The sequence below is a fragment of the Colossoma macropomum genome, unplaced genomic scaffold (assembly GCF_904425465.1).
Source record: "Colossoma macropomum unplaced genomic scaffold, Colossoma_macropomum, whole genome shotgun sequence".
Lineage (NCBI taxonomy): Eukaryota > Metazoa > Chordata > Actinopteri > Characiformes > Serrasalmidae > Colossoma > Colossoma macropomum.
The window spans coordinates 113,456-138,353 of record NW_023494854.1 but is presented as its reverse complement, the minus strand read 5'-3'; the positions used below and the strand labels follow the sequence as shown (position 1 = coordinate 138,353).

General features: G+C 38.0%; 2 protein-coding genes across 2 annotated transcripts in view; both read left to right on the top strand.

The window, feature by feature from the left end:
- The window catches only part of LOC118800321 (calponin homology domain-containing protein DDB_G0272472-like), a 118,589-nt gene that overhangs the window by 4,557 nt on the left and 89,134 nt on the right, over nt 1-24,898 (top strand). The window lies entirely within an intron of this gene.
- LOC118800317 (calponin homology domain-containing protein DDB_G0272472-like) lies at nt 4,464-9,458 on the top strand. Its single transcript, XM_036560518.1, has 6 exons — nt 4,464-4,544; nt 4,618-4,686; nt 5,177-5,514; nt 5,578-5,968; nt 7,508-7,533; nt 8,217-9,458. The coding sequence occupies exons 3-6, from the start codon at nt 5,245-5,247 to the stop codon at nt 9,456-9,458; spliced, it is 1,929 nt and encodes a 642-aa protein (XP_036416411.1). The 5' UTR covers nt 4,464-4,544; nt 4,618-4,686; nt 5,177-5,244.

Here is a 24,898-nt window from a genome sequence, read left to right as displayed (position 1 = left end):
TTCACACTATATTATTCATTTCACAGTGGCTTTCAGGTACAGAAGCAGTGAAAGGTGAGTATAATTCAGTGTGTAGTGTTTTTATTGTGATGAGCTGATTGTTGATGAAGAATGTTTGTGTTGTAAAGACTGAATGTATTTATCTGTACTGTGTGTTCAGAGTGTTCAGCTGAACATCATCAGCAGAGAGAGTTACTAACACACACTTCAGCTCTGTATGTATCACTATAGTGTAGAGCTCACAGCAGCCTGAGATGACTGAACACCATTAATAACACTGCTACCTCATTCACACAGTCTCACACACACAGTCTCACACACACACACACACACACACACACAAACACACACACACACACACACATACACACACACACACACATCATTAATATAATCAGAAATTTGTGTTAGAATCATTTCCTTACATGAACTTTAACAGCAGAGTCACGTTTATATCAGCATTTATATTTAATACTGTTCTATGAAGACAATAATGTAACTTATAATGAGATATAAGTAGTTGGTCAGTAGGAACATGCGGTAAATGTTTTAATTACAGAATAAAAAGATACAAATACGTTGCAAACATTCCACAAAAAGTCACACTTACTGAGCAGAAGATCAGGCTGACTTCTCAGAAACTAAAGAACAGTAGATATCCAGCTGTATAAAAGGCTTTAGTTTATGTTTTAGTGCTGAATACGTTTCCGTGTCAAACCCTGAACATGAAGTATCAGTATAATCTGTGGCTCAGAAAGTGAGCAGGTTATCATTATTATAAAGGACTTAAAGGCATAACTGATTATTCCAGCTGGAGCTCTTTAGAACTGCACACCATCTTCATGTCGTACTAAAAGAACACAAAGGCATAATGTTTTGTGTTATTATGTGTTTTCAGTATTTTAAAAGTTCTTTCTTTTCTCTCTAATCTGATTCTGCTCCACTTGATAAAGTCTCCATTTCTCAGGTGAGCACATTATTTTAAATGGACCACATTTCCATAATAATCTGCTTTAACATGATATTTAAATCTATGAATGTACACATTATTGTGTGTAAACGCTGTGCAGGGCTGATTGTTGATAAAGTCTACATTAGTTTATTTTCTTCTTTTCTGTTGATTCTCTTTCATGGTGTTGAGTTGAGTGTTAGTACAGTGTTGATGCTGATCAGTGTTCTGTAAGTGATCATGATCCTCAGAAGCTGCAGAGCGGCACCTACTTAAATTCCTCTTTTCTGATTCTGCGTTTCTGTGGATCTGTTACTCACTTCCGATGAGCTCATGACTGATGAATGATTTATTATGAAAACTAAAAGTATAAAATGAAAAATATTTCTGATTAATAAAATATTGCCTGTGATGATCACAGCTCAGTTTCTGTAGTGTATCTGAGTCTGTCAGACTGTGTTTAAAGTCACACAACTGCAAATGGAAGATGTCACTGTCAGTTAAGACATCATCATCAGCTCTGCTCATATTTCAAACACTCTGATAGACAATTACAGTTAATTATGTATGAATTCATACATTAATTAAAATGAAATTATATTTATTTTTTATTATTTATTTTGGTAAAATCCCATCAATACAGTTTCTATTGTTATTAATATCAGCTCTCCTAGTGATTCATACTGACACATCAACATTGATTTAAGCAGAAACAGTTACTGATCATATAACATACAGTATGACATCATGCATGAAATCTTAACACTGTTTTATTCTCTTTTACAGAGAGACAGAAACTGGACAGAAGAGGAGAGACTGAAAATGGAGGAATCTGCTCTGCTGACCGGTGAGGATGAACATAGATATTTATTTTTGTATATGTGTGTGTGTTTAAGTTAATTTGGTATTGTAGTGTATGAGGCATAGGCACATCGGAAGGATCCATTTGCAGGTTTAATAATCCAATAAATAGAGTCCAAGAACAGACATTGGTCAGATACAAAACATAACAATGAACAAAGTCCAACAGTCCAAAGAGACAAAAGCCCAGGTAAACAAACAAACGGTCAAAAAGCCAGAAACAAATTCAAAACACAAAGTGGAAGACTCAGGATTGCTGGGAGAAAACAACCTGCAATGAGGTTTGAAGAGGGGTCTTTGTAGGAGAGGTAATCAGTGAAAGGAAAAACAGGTGTGAGGAAGGAGTGACAGCCTCAGAATTCAAGGTATGATGACCTCTGGTGTCCAAAGTTGGTAGTGCTACTGACAGGTATAATGTAGAGTTAAGACTGTTTGTGAGTTTTGTTGAGAAATTTATGAGGTTTTACATCAAAAGAATTATATTGAGATATTCATATGAAAGTAATAACACTAAACATCTGTGTAAGTGATTTTAAGGAGAAATTCTTTTTAACTGTTGTCTTTTTCTCTCTCCTCTATATATTTAAAGCAGTCTCAGATGTACAGCCATAAGCAAAAGTTTGGGCACCCTGGGTCAAATTACATTTTTTGTTGATTTCAGTGAAAATAAGTGAAACCTTTTTTGTCTTAGTATATTAAACTCAACACATTAATAAAAAAATAGTGCTCTAAAATTTGCAGCCATGTTTAAGTGTGTTCTCTGTACAGTGTGTTTGTGCCAGAAAGACAACAAGACAAAGTTTAATTAGGAGTCCTCAAACTTTTACATTTGACTGTAAATTAGTAAATCTAAAAATGTTCTCTGTAATGATGTTTTGTTGTCCTTTCAGATATGAAGAGCTGAATGGTGTCTGTCTGTGATGTGTGTTGTTTGAGTGAACAGAGCTGTGAGTTCAGAGTTTGATACAGTGTGTTTGAGATGGTCATCTGTGTTTATCTGGACATTCAGTAAGTCTTCAGTGAGTCGGGTCTAAAGGCTCTTTACCTGAAGATCAGTGTTCGTTAGAGCTGCAGGCTGTTTTGTGGCAGGAGATGCAGATGCAGATGTGAGTTTAGATCTTCAGAGATTCCTCTGTTTCTTTCTCTTATTATGGAGGGAATGTTGGATGGATGGATGTTCATATTTGTTTTTTTCTTTTATATCTCCTCGTCATCATGCACTGAGGCAGCTGGATGCAGAGTTAATGATTGGTGTTCTTTAAAAGGTCATTCAGATTGACGAGTGCTGTGTGGTCAGTTGTTGTAGAAGATGCAGTGTCTTCATTCACACTACAGCCTTTTCCTTTTCCAGGCTGCTGCTACTCCTTTATACTGGCAATAATATCAGGATAACATGAGAGATAAATTATTACAAGAGACACAATAATATAGGGATTATGGGTCCATGCTAATATCCAATATTTTTCATTTCTGTCTCTGCTGATACTGATACATTTACAAACTGTAATAACTGGGACTAGCTCTACATTAATTAGCATATAATTTATTTCTGTAGGGTTACAAATGCAGTAAAATGAATAAAATACAGATTTTCTAGCACAGCATCTCTAACATTCTGTTCCTCCAGAGTAAAATAAATACATCAGCAAATATCATTCTACTGACACCGATATAATTCACTGTAATCTGTAACTTATAGCTGGTTTTGTTTGATTCTAAAAAAAATCTGTAAAAACCCCAAATGTGACAGAAGAAAAATTAATCTATTAAATCTGAATCATCATTTCAGAATTAAAGAGGAGAGTCTTTCTGTACTGAAGAACTTAAAGAGCTTAACTGAAGAAAAGAAAGCAGAGGAGGAAAAGCTGAAGAGAGCTGAGATTGAACTGGAGAACTAAGAGAGAGAGAGACCCTCAGAGAGATCAGTGTGGAGATCAGAGAGATGCAGGAAAGAAGAGTGAGAGAAAGAGTGGAGATGAGACAAAGAGAGGAAGAGGAGATCAGAGGAAAGATGAGAGCTGTTGTGGATGATTTGAGGAGCTCAGAGGAAGCAGTTAAAAAGATAAAGGAGAGAATAAAACAGCATGAAAAACAAAAAGATGAATATAAGCGAAAGTTATCAGAAGAGAGAAATGAGGAGAAGAGGAGAGAGCTGGAGAGAAAAGTGGAGAGAGAAGATGAGCAGATGAAGGAGGCTGAAGAGGAGCTGAAGAGGATGCAGGAGGAGAGGAGGATGATGGTGAAGAAGCTCAGACTGGAGATGGAGATCAGAGAGAGGAGTGCAGTAAAAGCAGATACACACTTCATCAGGAAGCTGCCTGAACTCATTACTCAGACTGTTATAACAAACAGACAGAAAGAGTTTGATAGAGAGATGAATGAAGAAGAGAGAGCGATAGAAAAACTGAAACTAAACCTCTCAGAGATGGAGAAAGAAAAAGAAAAGCAACTAGAAGCGAGAAAAAAGACTTTAGAAGAACATACAAGAACAATAGAGAACAAAAATAAAACAATAGATGAGAAGAATGAACTGCTGAGAGAGAAAGAGACTCTACTGGAGATCACAGTGAAAGAGGTGGAAAGCAGTAAAAAGCAGCTGGAGACTCTGAGAAAGGAACTGCAGGAGAAGAGCAGCAACTACAGGAGATGATGATCCTACTGGAACAACAGAAAACTGAACTCACCCGTCAGCAGAAAGAGTTAGAAGAGGAAGAACAACAACTGAAACACACAGGTAAGAATTTAAGACACAGACTGATTGTAAAATATCTGACTGATAAATTAATATTCTGTCTTTATCATTTCAGCACAACAGAATTCTGACCTACAGACTGAAACTGAAACCCTGACAACTCTCATTTCATCACAGACGACTGGTGAGTTTCAGGTTTAACCACAGTAACCTCAGTCTTTATGTTCTTTAGAAAATATTATGATCAAATAATCACATTAATAAATTCATCACCTTTAATTCATCTTTCCCATTAATTAGCAAGTGAGGTTTTCTGACTCTTCTTCTTCTCACTGATCTTTATCAGACTTTCCTAATGGGAAGATACAGTCTAGACATTGTTAATGTTTTAGTACTGACTAATAAACAGAAGCCTTTGATATCACTGTGCTGAAAATATGTGATCTCATGGGGGTGACGGTGGGTGGGGCAGGGGAGCATTTCACAAAGCAGGATTTTTCAGTTAGCCTGAAAACTTAGACCAAAACACACCTGTCCAGTAGGAGAAGAGCTGAGCAACAATCCTATTGGACAAGCCACAACCTTTGGCTTAAGTTTTCTAGCTTACTGAGAAAACCTTCTTTGTGAAATACCATCCAAGCCAGTTGTGAACTCAAAATGATGATTTTTTACAGATTTAACTGTGAAGGCTAAACAACTTCAAGAGAAAACAAACATTATAACTGAGAGAGACAGACAGCTAATGGAGAGAGAAAAACAAGTTGAGGAGAAAGACAGACTTCTGACAGAAAAGACAACAACACTTCAGATGAAGGAGAAGATTTTAGAAGAGAAAGACAAACTTCTCACAGAGACACAAGATGAACTGAGACAAACAACAAAGACATTAGAGAATCATAGAAAACAAATGGAAGAAATGGAGAAAAGACTTGTGGAGAAAGATGAAGAATTAAAAGAGACAAAACAAGAACTGAAAGATAAAAACACGATTATAAAAGAACATTTAGAGACTGTTGATAAGAGAGATTCATTATTAAAGGAAAATAATGAAAGATTAGAAAGTGTTAATAAACAGCTTAAAGATAAAGACTCACAACTGGAGAATCAGATCAAACTGCTGAGAGAGAAAGAGACTCTACTGGAGATCACAGTGAAAGAGGAGGAAAGCAGTAAAAAGCAGCTGGAGACTCTGAGAAAGGAACTGCAGGACAAGAGTAGCAAACTACAGGAGATGATGATCCTACTGGAACAACAGAAAACTGAAGTGAGTGAAAAAGACAAACAGCTTGAAGAGAAGGAGAGACTTCTAAGTGAGAGAAACACACAGCTAATGGAAAGAGACAAGCAGGTTGAGGAGAAAGACAGACTTCTAGAGGAGAGAAACAAGCAGCTGCAGGAGAGAACAGATCCAGACTCAGCAGCTCCAGCCAGGAGGAGAAACAGCAAGAAGGGCGAGACTCCAACCTGTAAGTAACTACTAAGATTGCTTAAAGATACTCTGCTCAAGATTTTAAATGGTTAATAAATGTATGCATGGCTATGAAATATTTACTGCACACTGTAGATTAAACTACATATAAAAATGTATGATTTCTCACTTTGGCAAAAGGAATTAACTAAATAAAACTACACAGCTAAAAAATTCATAACATTCCAATCCAGTCATTCTAACGTGGAATCACATAATAACTAAACCTGCTGATTCCATTAATTAGCTTTCCTACGTGTGCTAATTAGAATCGTCTGGGTTAGTTCATGTTGGTAGGTCAGTACTTCCACTCTTTAAAAAGGGTCACCCACCTCTAAATACAAGTAAGCTAATCATTTGTCACCAGGTTGTTGTGCAAGTAACATAGTGATGTGTAGAGGCCCGGCCCCCAGCCCTCACCTTCAGACACGTGCTGCTGAACGTAACCTGCTCACCCACAAGAGGACTGTTTTAGAGAAGCTCTCCTTTCATTTCCATTCATTTCAGGCTGTCTTAGATCAGATTTGTCCTTGTCTTCTTCTACAATGACTGGACTCTCTGTCATTTAATCCAGAGGCCTGTCAATCATTTTACAGCTTCAAAATACATTTTATTTTTAATATTTTTTTTGTGACTGTACAGCAAATAATGTGATAAAGCTGCATCTTAAAACACTACGTTGTAATGTTTGAAGTAGAAGCTCCTCAATGATATAAAGAATGGAGCGGGATTGGTATAAAATAAATAAATAAATAAAATAAAATAAAATAAAATAAAATAATAATAATAATAACAATAAATCATAATTGAATATTTGTCATATGGTGAAAGTGTACTACTGTGGTAAATGGCTGTGATGATTTATGTTCCTTCAACATGTTCCCAAATTGTTGCTGAGCAGAAAGTGCAGTAATTTGAACTGCACCCTGGAGATCTTATGCATTACGCTGTCAACTGCACAGGAAGCTAATCAGGAAGCGACATGATTGACCTCAGCTGGTCCACAGTGAGAACAGCGGAATCACTGCCAAGACCTTCCCAAAACCTTCCCACCAAGTTAATTGAGCAGCATATCAATCACACTGGTTACTGATGGATTTCTCAGCTCCTAAATGTTCCTATAAACAACACTGGGGCCATTATCTGCAAGTGGAAGGAACATCACTCAAGCATCGACCAGCCATGCACAGGAGCTCCTCCAAAGACTTCTGACCAGGCGGTCAGAAAATTAGTCAGCAGAGTAGTCCAAGAGCCAAGGACCACTCAAAAAGAGCTCCAGAAAGACCTGGCAGCAGCGGGTACACTTATCACAGAGAAAACAACAGGCAATGAAATCCACTGCCACAGTTTCCATTTGCACTCACCCCAGAAGCTCGTTTGAAATTTGCTGCAGGATATTCTGAGCATCCTGTAGATTACTGTGAGAACATGCTGTGGTCAGTTGAGGCAAAAATCTAACTTTATGGCAACAATACGGCATGCCATGTTTGGAGGAGAAATGGCTCTGCATATGATGCTGAATATATCATATCTCCAGGGAAATTCAGCAGTGGAAAATTCATGGTATGGGGCTGTTTCTCTTTTCCTGGTGTCCAAATTTCCAGTGGAGTCCAAATTATCAAAGGGAACATGAATGGAGCCACGTACTGGGAAATTCTTGAGAAGAATCTGTTGCCATCCACCAGGACGATGAGGATGAGATGTGGGTGGACCTTCCAGCAGGACAACAATTGAAAACATACCACAATAGAGAGTCTCAACTGGTTATATCAGAAGACAGTGAAGATGTTGGAATGGTCCAGTCAATTACCAGACTTGTACCCAACAGAAAATTTGTGGAATAAATTTAAAATCGGGATTTTCCAGCAAACACCCCCGCCCCCCCAAAAAAAACTTTGTGAGAGATTAGTTTCTTTGTACAGAAAGTGTCTTGAAGCTGAAACTTCTGTTTGCAATGACAGCTTCAAGACACTTTCTGTTAAATAAATAAAAGTGTTAAATAAATTTCAGTTGTTTCAATAGTGTTCAATACTTTGTTTCTATGTAATTACAATTTATTAAAATTTATTTACTTATTCATTTATTTATTTATTTGAATGTTACTTTTTTATTTGGGAAATATAAAACCTTAAACAGTAAACAATCCTGTTTATATAATTTTCACTTTAAACAGCCCACAAAATTTAACAGCCCACAAACTGTTCAAGAATATAATTCTCATTCTGTCTTGTTCTGCTATTTTGCAGCGAGTGGAAAATTGGAGTGGAAACTCTAGTTTGGCCTCTCCAGTGTCAGTTCCTGTATCAGAGCTCAGGTTGGTGCCGCTGGGGAGGACTGGATGTGGGAAGAGAACAGCAGGAAACACCATCCTGGGCAGAGAGGAGAGGAGCCAGGCTGGAGCGTCTACAGTGAGGCAGCAGAGTGAGAGCAGACAGGGGGAGGTGGCTGGGAGGCAGGTGACTGTGGTGGACACTCCTGACTGGTTCTGTCCTGGACTCTCTCTGGAGGAGCTGAGACAGGACGTGGGACTCTGTGTCCGTCTGTCTGCCCCAGGACCCCACGCCTTCCTCCTAGTCATACCAGTGAAGCAGTCTACAGGAGAGGAGAGAGGCATGCTGGAGAAAATGGAGGAGATTTTTGGAGAGAGATGTTGGAGGAACACCATGATCCTTTTCACTGATACTGATGAAGTCCAAGAGAAGAACGTTGAAGAGTTTGTCCAGTCAGGAAACCAGGAGGTCCAGAGACTCGTAGAGAAATGTGGGAACAGGTTTCACTGTCTCAGCATTAAGGAGAGTGGAGATGGTTCTCAAACCTCAGAGCTGCTGGAGAAGATAGAGAAGATGGTGGAAGGAAACAGAGAGAAATTCTACAACAGTGAGATCTACCTGGAGACACAATCTCAGATCAGAGAGATAGAGAAAAGAATTGTGAGAGAAAGAGAGGAGATAATAGAGACACAAGAAAGAGAAACTAGAGAGAAACTTCAGAGATGTGTACAGGAAACTTTCTTGAAGTTCACTGAAACAACTTCTAAATTTCATACAAAAATAAATCAGCATGACGAGCGAATAACTAAACTAGAGGAAATGCTAAAAGAGGAAAGAGATGAGAAGAAAAAGGTAGAGCTGGAGAGAGAGGTGGAGAGAGAGATTCAGCAGAGAAATGAGGTTCAGTTGGAGCTGGAAAGATTGAAAGAAGAGACTGAAAAGGAGAAGAGAGAGATGGAGGAGAGACACAGACAGAAGATGGAGGAGATCAGGGAGACGTATGAAGGAGAAGCCAGAATGGAGGCAGAGAGGAACCTCATGAAGATCATCCTGCCTGAACTGCAGAGAAACATTTTGATATCAAAGTCAAAGACGCAGGAAAAGTTCAGGAGGCAGATGGAGGAGAAGGACAGAGAGTTGAAGACACTGGTGCAGAGAGTGGGAGCACTTAGTAGCCTGTTACAGGTGGAGGTCCATAAATACATTGGAAATCAGTAAGATCAATATGCTGAAAATGCTCCTGTATTGCTGAACATACAGACTGGATAGAAAGAGCTTGGTGGGTTTAAGCACTGTTTGTTATTGTAATATTACTGATGTGATGCTTTCTGTACAGACAGTCTTTAATTCATGCTCTTCTATGCTTTTCAGAGATGAACTCTACCATTAACTTGGTGATATACTGATGCGAAGGTGTTAGTGGTTTTGTGAAAGATGAGAACTTCAGTATCTTGTATAATCTGTCTGACAGATTCAGTACATTACTGTGACTTACTTTTAAATGAGTGATTTGAAAATAAAATGTCCTGCAGAATCAGGCCTGTACCTCACTACTTCTGACTCTGTTCAGCAGGCCATTATTTTGCACCTTTGTGACTGCAGAGTCACCTTAATGACTCATCAGCTACCATGAACGGAAACACTAAATCAGTGAGTGGATTCCATTTTGTTATCACTGTATTATTATAATGTAGCAAAACACTGAACAGTAATCAGGTAATTGACTCTGTGATTGTGTTTCTCACTGTAATCTTTTGTGAGCTTCACAGTTTCATACTAATTGGTGCTCTTCTCCAGTGATCAGTATATACTGACATGCCAAAAGTCATGGGACAGGAACTAGTATTGTGTAGGACTCCTTCTAGCCCAGCAAAGTGCAGCAACTCGATGTGACATTGATTCCACAAGTGAAGCGAAGACGCCTGGAGGGATGTTGAGCCATGCTGTTTAGATAGCCACCCACAGCAACATGGTACTTGTAGGTGCAGGATCTCATGGCATACTGCATTATCGAGCTGGAATATTCCATCATGGTGGGGGTACCTGAAGTCCACAAAGGGCTGCAGATTTTCAACAAGCAGTGAAACATAGTGGTCACCAGCAAATGATATGTTTAGATGGACCAGTGGACCCAACCCATGAGAACAGACCCCACACCAGTATGGAACCACCGCCAGCCTGCACAGTGCCTTGCTGACAGCCAGGGTCCATGACACACGAACCCAACCATCAGCCCGAAACAACTGCTACCATGACTCATCAGACAACACCACATGTTGCTAGTCTTCTAGGGTCCCGTTCTCACAAGCAATCTCACAAGTCCAGGTGAGGCGCTGTGTCCGGTGAGTCGCTTGTCTGTTTGCACAGACAATTCTAGCCAGATGCCACTGGTGAAGATCATTAAGCACCCGTGGGCAGCCACTTCGCTTTCCATTGTGGGTAGTAATGCCTTCTAAGATGTATTCCTGATAAAGACATGACACTATGGATCAAGGAATATGAAATGCCTGCACAACTTCGGAAGTGGAATTTCCCATCCGTCTGGCACCCACTATCATGCCTCGTTCGAACTCTGATAATTCACGTTGCCTTGCCATGAGCATGCTGTCCAGTGTTCAACTTCACTCACAAGATAACACCTCACAACTTAAACATGTGTGGCAATGAGAATTAGGATACAAAGCATAAACATACACAAAAACATACTGGACAGACTCTGACCAAATCAGCTGTGGATAAAAGTCAGAAAATGAGAGAAGGTAAAATAGAGCGAGAGAATAAAGGAGAGCAGGGCTATCAGACAGTGAACCACAGAGTCGAAAAATATAAGCTGAAGAGTATAAATGAACTGAGAAGAAAGAAGCAGAAAAAGATAAAGAATAGTGGTGGATGTGATAAATGTTTATTAATTTTAAGGGCCTCAGTAGCTTTGCCCTGGAAATACTTTTTCAGTTGATTGCAAACCAGCATAGCAGCAGAGCTGCACGTAGAGGAGCTGTAAGTGGCAACTGTACAGTGCCAGTATACAGAACAATTTTTGGTCAGTCATTGTTTACATGTGGAGGCATACAGTTTTGGGATGTTTTTCCATTAAAGAACACAAAATGAATTTATTTATTTATTTCATCAAAATAAAACACTGGCTTAAAAAGAAACAAATTACAATAAACAAATTATGAAAATCATTGATATAAATATGTTTACATGCTTAAACAGAGGTGATCAGCCATGACCAAGTATTCCTATGGCTACATATTCACAAATGACTGTATATTTTAAGTTCTGTTCAATTCTATTTGGTGTTTATTGTACATTGTTTTATCTGTTTTGTTTTGTTCTAAAAGCCTAAGCAGGGACAGGGGTTGCAAATTAGCTTCCCTAGAAGCCCTATATACTTTACATGTGCTGCATTTTATGGAAAAATGTTTATCTATATTGACCCTGTCAAATAAATAAATAACAAAAAAAAAAGAAATCTGCAATTTCCCATGCTTGCTTACTACACTGCTGAAACTGAGCACTGACAGGCTGAATCAGAAGGAGGTGGATTAAGGAGAGACAAATCACTTTTTTTTTTTTTTTTTTACATTATTTTTTATTTGTGGGTCTATGCAGATACAGGATTACAGACACTTATGTGTTCCACATTTTACATCATAACCAGAACTAAAACAATACTGGAGGGGAAAATAAATAAATAAATAAATAAATAAATAAATAAATAAACAACCCTTACATAAATATATATATATTCTCATAGTAATGAGTAGGTCAGGAAATACTTGTACCTTGTACATAATTTGACTATTAATTAGAAAGAAAACAGATATATACAAAATACATACAGGGTCATATCACAGATATTGGGAAAGTAAATATTTAAGCTAAAGAGTAACCTCTACCTAGAAGAAGAGGGGGAGGGATGCTAATTACTTGGGAGACTTTTCAGGTTCTCAAAATATGCAATCATGGGATCCAAAGTTCTATGGAATTTTACAGAAGCCTTTCTCGATGAAAACTTAATCTTTTCCAATTTAAGGAAAAGCATAAGATCACAGAGCCACTGTGAGGTCTTCGGTGGATATGGAGATTTCCAATTAATCAATATCCTCCTTCTTGCCAGAAGGGATGCAAAGGCCAAGGCCTCCTTAATCCTATTTGGAATTTTTGAATCTGTGTTAATTAACTCAAATAAACATAATTCAAAATTTAGCACAGTCTCTAGATCAAATACTTCTGATAAACAGTTAGTAATTCCCAACCAAAAACTTGACAAAAACGGGTCAAGTCTAAAACATATGCGTGAGGTCAGCTTTATCTAAATGACAATGATCACATAGCTCATCTATCCCATGTTGACTTTTTGCCAGTTTCACTTTGCAGTAATGAACCCTATGAAGGACCTTGAACTGAATAAGGTTAATCCGTACACATGACGAAGATCTGTTAATTATGTTCATAGCTGATTTCCAAGTTTCTTCAGGCTTCATTTATCATGGGTAATTCCAGAGTATCTTATAGGAGAGTTTTTGGTGGCAGGGAAGGAAAATAAGAGCACTAATTATGCATAAAATTAGGTGATAATTGAAACTTGACTGAAAGATCAAAAAAAGAAGCAAAGACTCCATCAATGTACAGATCTGCAAATCCACTGATGCCCTTTTTATGCCAATCATTAAAGACCTGATCTATGGTAGCAGGAATAAACAAATGATTTTTGCAAATAGGACCAAGATTAGAAAATTGAGGCCAAAATGCCGCCGAAATTGGGACCATATCTTCAAAGTGGATCTAACAACAGGATAAGTTGCACAGGTCGAAATGGGTAGAGGTAAATTAGCTGTTACTAGGGCTGAAAGCGAGGATGAAGTACAAGCATCAGCTTCCCAACTACACCAATTTAACTGTGGGGATTGATACCAAAGTACTACCTTCTGCACATTATCTGCCCAATAGTACTGCATAAAGTTAGGAAGAGCCAAACCACCTTCTTTCCTTTGTCGTTGTAATAAGCTCTTATGTATCCTAGAGATTTTTCCTCCCCACATAAATGACAGTATAATACTATCCACCGTGCAGAAAAAGGGCTTATTCAGGAATACTGGAAGACACTGAAATAAAAACATAAATCTGGGTAGCACCGACATTTTAATAATGCAATTTATTCTACCTGCCAATGATAGATGTAAGGTTTCCCACTTTTGAAGATCTTGTTTCAGGCTATCCAACAATGGTGAAAAGTTCTTCGAATAAAGTTCTTTAAATGATCGGGTAATATTCACACCTAGGTATTTAAACCCTGTTACTGATATTGAAAAAAGTAATACAGTGCTGGGATAAAGGGTATCTTTGTTACATATGCGGAAACATATACTCTTTGAAAAATGTATTTTATAGCCTGAGAAACTACCAAACTGTTTCAACATTTGTTAATTTGTTGTACAAAAGATGCCGGATCAGATATAAATAAAAGCAGGTGGTCTGCATACAAAGCTACTCTATGTTCTGTTCCTCTTCTCCAAATACCCTGAAGGTTAGTAGTTGTTTTAAGCCAGATCGATAAGGGCTCAATTGCTAATGAAAATTAACTTGGACTGAGTGGGCTCCCTTGTCTTGTTGCTCTAAAAAGAGGAAAATAATCTGAATTTATCCCATTAGTAACTACAGAGACTTTAGGAGATGTGTATAACAAATGAATCCAAGATATAAATTCAGGGCCCAAACCAAACCTTTTCAGTACTGCAAACATATATTCCCATTTCACTCTATCTAATGCTTTTTCTGTGTCAAGCGATATAACAACCTCTGGCGATTCTGACGGAGAAGGCGAATATATGATGCTAAAGAGCCTACGAATATTCGAAAACAAATAACAACCATGCATAAATCCTGTCTGATCTGCTGAGATTAATTTGAGAATTACCTTTTGTAACCTAGTTGCAAGTAGGGGCCTTACTACTTTGCATTTTAGAAATCGAATCTAGTATTTCCTCAATTTGTATTGGTTCATCTAGCTGTGTTTGAAATGCAAAATTGAGTTTAGGAACATCTAAACCTTCCAAGAATTTAGTCATTTCTGAATAATGATTTGAAGATTCTGAGGAGTACAGTTCCTTATAATATTCTTTGAAGGTACTATTTATTTGTATAGGGTCATTTGTGAGGTTACCATTTGTAGTGCGAATCTGTGGTATAAGCTGAGCAGCTGCTCCAGTTTTGAGTTGTCGCGCTAAAAGTCGACTTGCTTTCTCTCCATTTTCATATATATATCCACGCAATTTAAGAAGGGCCTGTTCTGCTTCATCAGTAGACAGCAGATTATACTGTGATTGAAGTTTTATCTTTTCTTTGTATAAATGTGGGGAAGGACATGTTGAATATTGCTGATCTACCTTTGATATATCATTAATTAACTGTTGTTGTTGTTGTTGTAATATTTTGTTTTTTTTTAAGCAATGCAGAATAGGCAATAAGTTTCTCCTCTAATCACTACTTTCAAAGTCTCCCATAAAACTGAAGGAGAGATTGATTCGGTTTTATTTTCCAGGATAAAATTACCTATAACAGTTGACACTGATGAGCAGAAGTTTTGGTCTGATAGTAACATGGTATTCAGTCTCCATGGAGGTTGTGTCTTATAATGTGAGGGGAACATTAAATCTAAGGAAACAGGAGCGTGACTATGGGTTGATATTCTATGCTTTTAATAAAGGAAATAAGAGTTTTGTCAACAAAAAAGTAATCTATTCTGGAGTAAGAATGGTGGACATGTGAAAAAAAAGAAAAAGCCCTTTTATCCAGATAAAAGAAACGCCAAGGGTCATACAATACTTTTTTTAACCTCTCTTCACACTTTAGAATTAAATGGACTGTTTTTGTTACAGTAGCTTTAAGGCTGATATACCACCCCCTTTGAATGACGCTGTATAAAATATAAACAGAAACAGAATGAAATGATGTGCAAATCAATAAACCGATAATTAAATGAAAACAGTACAAAGGCAACATATCAAATGTTAAAAGTGAGACATTTTTTTGCGTTTTGTAAAATATATTCTCATTTAGAATTGATGCCAGCAACATATTGCAAAAAAGTTTGGGACAGGGCATTTTTACCTCTGTTTTGCATCAGCTCTTCTCTCAACACTCTGTAAGTGTTTGGGAACTGAACAGACCAACTGCTGTAGTTTTGAAATGTTGAAATCCCCAAGTTCTTTGCTATTTGTTCTGGGATGCTCTTTTTATAGCCGGTTATGTGACTGACCTTTTGCCAATTAACCTAATTAGTTGTATGTGTTTTACAACATCACCAGTCTTTTACTGTCCCTGTCCCTATGTATATGTATATGTGTATATATATATATATACACACACACATAATTTCCAATTGCACAGTGTCACAACTTGTTTGAAACAGGGGTGGGGTTACTGGACTTGTATTATACTACCAGGTGAAAGGTAGGCTGTCTAATTTGCAAGGCATATAATCTACTTGAATGTAGCTACCATGCAATCTACAAATACTTGATTTTTTTAAAACTGTGTCACGTTTTCACCACATCAAAATATGACATACACTATATTGCTAAAAGTATTCACTCACCCATCCAAATCATTGAATTCAGCTGTTCCAATCACTTCCATGGCCACAGGTGTATAAAACAAAGCACCTAGGCATGCAGACTGCTTCTACAAACATTTGTGACAGAATGGGTCGCTCTCAGGAGCTCAGTGAATTCCAGCATGGTACCGTGATAGGATACCACGTGTGCAACAAATCCAGTCATGAAATTTCCTCGCTACTAAATATTCCTTGTGGAAGCGATTGGGAATGGCAGCAACTCAGCCACAAAGTGGTCGGCCACGTAAAATGACAGAGCGGGGTCAGCGGATGCTGAGGCGCATAGTGAGCAGACGTCGGCAACTTTCTACAGAGTCAATCGCTACAGACCTCCAAACTTCATGTGGCCTTCAGATTTGCTCAAGAACAGCGTAGAGAGCTTCATGGAATGGGTTTCCAAGGACGAGCAGCTGCATCCAGCTTACATCACCAAGCGCAATGCAAAGCGTTGAACGCAGTGGTGTAAAGCGCTGCCACTGGACTCTAGAGCAGTGGAGACGCGTTCTCTGGAGTGACGAATCACGCTTCTCCGTCTGGCAATCTGATGGACAAGTCTGGGTTTGGCGGTTGCCAGGAGAACGGTACTTGTCTGACTGCATTGTGCCAAGTGTAAAGTTTGGTGGAGGGGGGATTATGGTGTGGGATTGTTTTTCAGGAGTTGGGTTCGGCCCCTTACTTCCAGTGAAAGGAACTCTTAATGCTTCAGCAGACCAACAGATTTTGGACAATTTCATGCTCCCAAATTTGTGGGAACAGTTTGGGGACGGCCCCTTCCTGTTCCAACATGACTGCACACCAGTGCTCAAAGATAGGTCCATAAAGACATGGATGAGCAAGTTTGGTGTGGAAGAACTTGACTGTCCTGACCTCAACCCAATAAAACACCTTTGGGATGAATAATGGTACGTTTACACAGCAGGTAAAAGTGGCCCAAATCTGATTTTCTCACTTGTTTGGCTGATTTTCTCACTTGGTTGGCTGTTCACATTATCTTTTAAATGTGACCTGTATGTGACATCAGTCTGAACAGATCACGCTCCTAAACCGACCCACATGCGCAAAAGAACAATACTTCACGAGGTGGCTTGTCCAGAGGTAAATGGTCATGATGGCCAGAGAAGGCCTGTCGCTCCTGTAGCTTCAAATTCGTCTTGGCCAGCATCACAGGAGCGATTATGAAGTTCCAATGGTTGAGAGTTGGTCTCATCACCCAGAATGTGTTTGAGTTCGCCATAAAAAAGGGCACGTTATTCTGCCATGGCCACTTCTTTGGTTCATGTCCTCAGATTCTTAAAACCCTGCAGCCTCTGTCTCCTCCGGCCGCCTTCGGCCGTTTCGTTTCGGTTGCGCTGAGTTTTATCTATTTTTTTGGTACAGAAACATCAGCCTAAATGTTTGAGTCTCAGCAGCACGAAATTATGATGAATGTCGAGTCGGACTCACGTAAAAGTCACATGAATTCCGATCTGGCTGTTCAGACTGAGTCGGATTGCTGCAGATTGGATACGTATCAGATTTCAGTACCACATATGAAAGCATCTCAAATTGGAATTAAAAAAGTCAGGTTCAATGCATTTTTTGCTGTTCACACTGACACACAAGTTACATATCTATGTCACATATGAGGAAAAAGATTGGATTTGGGCCACTTTTACCTGCTGTGTAAATGTAGCCTCAGAGTGGAGATTGTGAGCCAGGCCTTCTCGTCCAACATCAGTGTCTGACCTCACAAATGCGCTTCTGGAAGAATGGTCAAAAATTCCCAGAAACACACTCCTAACCCTTGTGGAAAGCCTTCCCAGAACAGTTGAAGCTGTTATAGCTGCAAAGGGTGGGCCAACATCATATGAAACCCTATGGATTAAGAATGGGATGTAACTCAAGTTCATATGCATGTGAAGATAGACAAGCAAATACTTTTGGCAATACAGTGTATGGCATATGTTGATAGCAGCCGTCTCTGTCTCTCCAGAACTGGAGCTGCCCAGGGGTGTGTTTAGCGTTATATTGGTCTAAAGCCACGGGTCTTTTATCTGTAGCCACAGGTCTCTTTTTCCATAGTTTGCCATAGCTTCACTCACCATGGTAGACTACTGTTTGATTTTCTGACACGGTTTACAAAATTACTTAGTAAATCATTGTTACGACCCAGTCCAGGTCAGGATGCTAACCTAGAATCTCAACAAAAGGCAACAAAGCACCAATTAGCCATACACTAACATTCAAGCTCTTACTCAGACATGACTCTATAGCAGAAGTTTTGTCAATGACTGCTCAGGGAACTGGGTTGTAACAGTCACCCAGCTGTATCACTCAGCTTTCACCATAGTTTATTACAGCGCAACAGTTACCATAGTCAAAATACGTGAAACTGGAATTGCCCTCCTTTTTTATTTCATAGAAAAAACATTGGATATTTTAAAGATATATTGATCGCCAAACTGGAAATATCCCAGTTTGCATTTCAGAAATCTGCAGGATTACAAAGAATAACTGATTAGCAACTAATAGCATTATTAACTATCAACAGACATAATGAAAAGCAGGAAACTGAATCATGTCTGTGCCCACATTACATTTTGAACTTTATTATTTAAAGGTCACGTCTGGACGACAATATAAACACAAAGCACTGTAAAGAATTCATTTTTTAACATTGCTTACATCAGCGCTTATTTCTCATTGGCCTGCACTTCATCTCACTATCACTGCTAAGAACAAATCATGACAAGCATTTTAGCTCTGTTGAAGTTGAAGTATCATCCATCAATCTGAAGAACGTTTTCATGATGCAAAGAACCGTTTAATCGTACAAAGCGTTCATGGTTCTATATAGAACCTTTTTGAAAATGGTTCTATATAGAACCATGAACAAACAAAGAACCCTTTGCATGATTATACGGTTCTTTGCATTATGAAAACATTCTTCAGATTGAAGGCGATTCTGCTGTTCTATATAGAACCTTTTTGATAATGGTTCTATATAGCATCCATGCAGGATTTAAGGGTTCTTTGCATCATAAAATGGTTCTTCAGATTGATAGAGATTTTGGTGTGGATGGTTCTACATAGAAACCTTTGGAGAATGGTTCTATATAGCAGCCAAAAGGGTTCTAGTATTGTTACCGTGTCAAACTTGGAACAATATAAGAACACTTTTGTGTGCTATATAGAACCTTTTACAAAAAGATTCTATATTGAACGTATGAAACAGCAAAGACGCGTCATTTTTATGGGTGCTATATAGAACCCTTTTCAAAAAAGTTGGATAGAGAACCGTCTACAGCACATTCACACGTTTCCATCACTCCGAAAAACGCTTTCATGATGCAAAGAACCCTTTAAGCATGCACAGGGTACTTCAAGTGTACATGGCTATATATAGAACCATTTTCTTTACTAAAGAACCTTTGAATCTCCATCTACACACCAAGAGTGTAGAACATACTGAAAAATAAAAGGTCAATCGAAGTCTTTTATGTTATGGATGGTACATGAAACTGTCACAATATCAGGTTCAGCTCAGTTTTTTCACTATTTAACAGATGAACCTGAATGTGTTTTATTTCCAGGTAGTCTGTAAAGCATTCACAGCAACATGGAACACATGGGACTGCTAGTGTCTACACTGTACCAACATAATGGCATATACTGCACTGTATCATGAACCATCATGTATCTGGAAACCTTTACTTTATTAACAGCCACTGTTTATCAAGAAGCTCCTGTGACAGCAACGCTAATTTCTACAAGCGGGAATATGAGATTTTAAGCTAATGGCGGGCATTTTTTTTAGCAGTAGGTTGAATAGTACATGGCTCAGGACTTTGGACAAATAAAACTGAACCAAACAAACATTCAGCTATTTTTTTTTTACTTTGTATGTTTGAGATATGAAGTATTTTTCAAATTAAAGCCTTTCAGTTAAGTTTTAATGACTTTTACTTTATACACACACAATTTGTAATGCAAACATGCATATATATTCACGACATGGAGCATATTTTCTCCTCTAAGCTGAGAGGGATGTGAGTTTTCACCTTTTTGAGAAAAAACAAGGTGTCCGTCTGTTCCTCCTTCTGCCATGTGGCTCTGCTCAGGAGGGATGATATCAGTGGTGTGCGATACTGCAAAATTTGGTATCAATCTGATACCAAGTTAATACAGGGCCAATATCGCTGATACCGATTCTGATACCTATACTTTTACTTATGAAAGCAGCTTATGTACTTTTATGTAGGGGAGAGCAGTGTGTCATGATTTATGAGGTGTATCTATCATCAATTTGCTACATCTGAATACATTTACATGAACAACTAATTTTGTGATTTTGGCTTCGCACTATTATTTAGTTAATCATGTTAAAACCCAGAACAGCAAAGTTGTTGAAAAATGAATTTTTTTATACTTTAATACTCTTTTTCAGTCAGGATGCCACGGATGGAAGAATAGTTTAAAATTCAAAATGGGTCATCTTCGTTCCAAACTTCGTAGATGTGGAATGGCGGATGTGTCAGTCAATAGTAACAAGAGAACACGGCAGAATCCAGATGGAGAGCCACCTTCAAAAAATCTGAAGAAACCCAGGAGAAGTGAGACAAACTTCCTGCCCAGTTTCCCACAGGGTCAGGATGCATCAGCACTGGAAAACTCCAGACAATTGCTTGAAAATGAAATGAAGAAAAGGACACCAAATGCAGCACTTGTGAGTCAGCTGATGAACCAGACCTTCTCGTTGAGACGGAAAGAAATTGTGGAAGAGCAGCCTCCAGTGAAACGCATGTTGGAACGCTGGCCAGCACTTTTCAGAAAACAGCAGGTATGTTAACAAATGTATTTAATGTAAATAAAATAAAACATACAAATGACATAAGCAGTGAACATTTTGTTTCTACCAAAACATTGTGGTGTAAAACAAATTATAGCTGTATTTGTGTTTTGTGCTTAAAGGTTTTTGCAGAGTTCACAAGGGTGGCAAGTAAAGATCTTGAACAAGACTTTTTTGAGTCCTTGGACCGCCACAGCCCACGATTACTTGAGATCTTTAAATCCAAGAAAGGAATTGTTGGCAGGACACTTGCAGAGATCCTTGCCCAGGTTGAAATGAAGGTAAGATATTTTAGGAATTGTGAAAGTTGTTACTTTTTATGACAGTGATCCAGTTCTTTAAGATTTAGTCTTTTTAAGATTAAGTCTTTTAGAAGAAGCTGTTTTTTCCTTTAAGGTTTAGATTTGTTAGTTTTTCTATAGCTTTGTCATTATCAACAAATTACTAACATGAAAACCGACCATGAACTGTCATAGAGCACCATTGTTTTCCCAAAAATATTAAAAGCAAATTAACTAATTGTTGCGCTGTGTAATGTTTCTTGCTTTTTTAATAGTCTTTGCCAAACAATGGAGCCCAAATGCAAAGACAAGCTAAACAAGACGGTGAAAACACCAACAATAGGATTTCTTGATAACAAAACAAACCACACAAAATCACAATTATTTTTTAAGGAAAAGCCATTTTTCTCCTTTTTTCTTTGAGAAAATGCTTATTCTTGGTTTGTTCTTCCCTCATTTGTAGACCCATGATGTTGTAGCAATGCGGACCGCTGTCCTACGTTGTCTTCCAGTATTTCTCGGGGATGATGCCAGTGATTTTTTAAAGTCTTTGTTGTAAGTATTACATAAAAGATTTAGGTTTTACCGATGAAGGTCTTTGCAAGGATAAATTTAACCTTAAATTAAACCTGATATTTAAAACCTTTATTTTTGTCTGCAGGATTCAGATGCAGTCACAGATATCGTCCAGATTCCTGTTGGGATATTGACTGTTGTGCCTGAAGACAGCCAGCAACCAGGTCCAAACGCCCTGCACCTTGAGCCATCCAGCATTGGCATCATACTGGAGGGTAGCATCGTTATGGATAACATTGAAAGCCACGCTCAAGCTATTTGCCTGACTTTTGGACTAATTTATAACCTTCATTTGGACTATCCCAAAAGACTAAAGAACACCTTTGACTTCATTCAGAGGGTGATGCTGAACCTGGGAGTAGGTAAACTGAGCCCAAAACTTCAGAGCTTGAAAAATGCACTTTTGCAGTAGGCAGCAGGTATGTGCGGCTGGCATATTTAAATAGCAGATTCCTAGATACTTGATTGGACTGTTCAGTGTTTTTACATATTTACAACTTAAAGCCACAGTGTGATTCTTACTGACATTTACAGTCAGTCAGATTTTGATTGTCTTATGTTTCATTTGAGTAAAACAGGTTGAATGTTCAAGGCCATCTAACCTAAATTAGCTTGTTAAGTCTAAGTAAAAACCTGATTGTGTTATAATTAATTTCATCAGTCTTCTGGAAATGGAGAAACAGACCACGGTGCCTGCTTTCTGAGTTTTTTTTTTAACTCTTTAGTCTTGTTTCAGTTACTTTTATTTGTGGGACACAGTACTCTTAAAGTGTTAAATTATTTGAAGCCTACATAAAAGTAAAAAGGAGATGGATTTCTATTCTCTTTTCAGATAGAAAGTGCACTGTGCATTGGGTCATAGTATAAATGTACTACCTTTATGTTTTAATGAAGTAAAAGAGAGATTTTTTTTTTTGGCTAAATTTGCTAAATTCTCTTCAAAGTTCAGATGGTCACAGCTGTGCTCTCTGATTATTATAGTTGTTAGGTTCTGAAGTAGTTGGACTTGAGTATGCAGTTCATTGAAATGCAGTTAAATTTCGGGATCATCAGAAGTCATCAATGTTATCAGCCACCTTTTAGTTTTTGTTCAGCACTTATAGCTATGCTAGTGGAAACTTTGAGCTTAGTTAAATGCATTAAACATCATTGAACATTTGTTTTTGTTACATAAACTGTGCCAAATGAGCCATTCTTTAGCAAAGTCAGGAACAAAGATTAAGACTAAGGCTTAGATTAAAACTTTTGTTTTAAGACTTTTAAAATATTTCAATTGTCTTAAATGTGGATGTTTTGTTTGTAAAATTGTATGTGTTTCCACAGACTCTTTAGGCTGAGGTGTGCAGAATGGTATTTTGTTAAAATAAAAAAAGTACTGCTGACTTACAATTCTTTGTTATGCTTACTTTATTTTTCTAAGGCAATCGGTTTCCTAAATTCTATTAAGTAAACAGGACTCTTTTGTCAAGTCAGATTAACTTGGGTTATATAAGTTGCCAACACTTAGGAATGACAATTTACATTTACATGCTTTTTTAAAGTTGGAACAACTCAACTAAACTGAGTAAATACAACTTTGTATTAAGTATACTTAAGTGGTAGACATAAAGTAAACGTAACTTGAAAATAATAGTTATATTTACTTAAAAATATTTACTTTAAATTTTTCAAGGCAACCAGTTTCCTCGATTCCTTTAAGTAAGATCAACTTCTCAAATTTTACAGTGCAGAGAGAGTCCTGCTCCAGCCTGGCTCCTCTCTTCTCTGCACAGGATGGTGTTTCCTGCTGCTCTCTTCCCACATCCAGTCCTCCCCAGCAGCACCAGCCTGAGCTCTGATACAGGAACTAACTCTGCAGAGGCTAGTGTATGTGGATATTATTCTCTGAGTATTTATAAAGTAAACATATGAATGTGTAGTCATTTACTATCTGGAGGAAATCCTTCTTTACTGTTTCTTCTCCTGAGCGGTGCTGCTGAGTCTGGAGTCTCTCCACTGACTATGAAACAAAAGAATCAGGTGTAGTTATATATTTGATCATATGTCCTCATTTCAGATTTTCACCATAATCAAACATCTAAGCAATCTGTTAATTGTAGATAACATAATGAAAAAGAGGTGTAATTTACTTGAGTTTTGGTTTATTCAGAAATGTCTTTTTCTTGAAGCTGATTGATTTTTGTGAAACTGCTTCTGTATTTTCAACACTCATATTTCTCTGTTTTACATGTTCTGTTGTTTTCTACCTGCTATTATTTCTTGTCTAATCTCACTCTTTAACTTGTTTTTGCAACTTAGCACTTTCAATAAAAGTTCATGACTCTACTGGAAGTTAGTCTACAATTCTTGTATTAACTCTAGTGGCACAAATGTTTAATGTGACATAACCAGCTCACTAAACAACATGATAGGATAAAAGATCAGATTCAGAGCAGCTGCTACACTGAATAAACTCAGTAACCGTTCAGAAAAGCTGTTGATGTATGAAGTAGAGAAAAGGACAGAAAAATGCTTTAAGTTAATGATCTTCTACAACAGGATCTCCAACAGAAATCCTGTTCCTGCAGAAATTCACACCAGCCTGCACACTCTCACAACTGTCACTGGGGCAGGACCCTTCTTGTCATTGGGGTGGGACTCTCAAGGGTCCATCTCAGTACCTTTAGTCAGGGAACATAACTGTACCATTGTAATCCATTGAAATGATATTTTCTAAGCTGTATTGACTCCACACACCCCGTCTCGTCTCCAGGCTTTTATTTTATTGTTCTCTTTTAAAACTTTGGGTTATGAAAAGATAGAAATATGTTCTTTTCACCTGGAAAAACTCATTTAAGGTGCATAATTGGACTTTAAAACCACTGTTGTACATTTGAGGGCACATTTACACTGTTTGTACCTTGATGAACAAGAAATGTACCTGTAAGGTACCTTTATTTCTAACAGTGCACAGCTGCACTGATTTCTAACTGAGACTTTACTGATCTGAGCAAAGCTGACAGCAGTAGAATGTGTTTTAGTTAAAGCTGGTTATTCTACTCTCTATTCCACTGTTCATCAAATCACTGCATTTAATGAGAAGATTCCTAAATACAGCTTCCTCCTTCAGACCTATCAGACACTTCCCTCATCACCTGACACCATCTGCACTCTCACAGCAGCTACACAGAGTCACACAGAGATGAGCTAAGATCACTTCAACGATAAAAATGCTGGTGATCAGAGTGAAGAACCAACAAAAGAAGCCGAATTCCCAGAATTCTACAGTTTAATATCCAATAGTAATCAGGTCTGTCAAATTGTTAAGAATCCAGACCATCTTAAGTGGTTCTACAGAATCGGCCGCACCTCT

Bases quoted from the DNA above. Each gene is read 5' to 3' on its own strand.
- LOC118800317 (XM_036560518.1), top strand. From the start codon at position 5,245: ATGGAGAGAGAAAAACAAGTTGAGGAGAAAGACAGACTTCTGACAGAA. The intron at 5,515-5,577 runs GTTGATAAGAGA...GTTAATAAACAG, and splicing joins TAAAAGAACATTTAGAGACT to CTTAAAGATAAAGACTCACA. The intron at 5,969-7,507 runs GTAAGTAACTAC...TCATATCTCCAG, and splicing joins GAAGGGCGAGACTCCAACCT to GGAAATTCAGCAGTGGAAAA.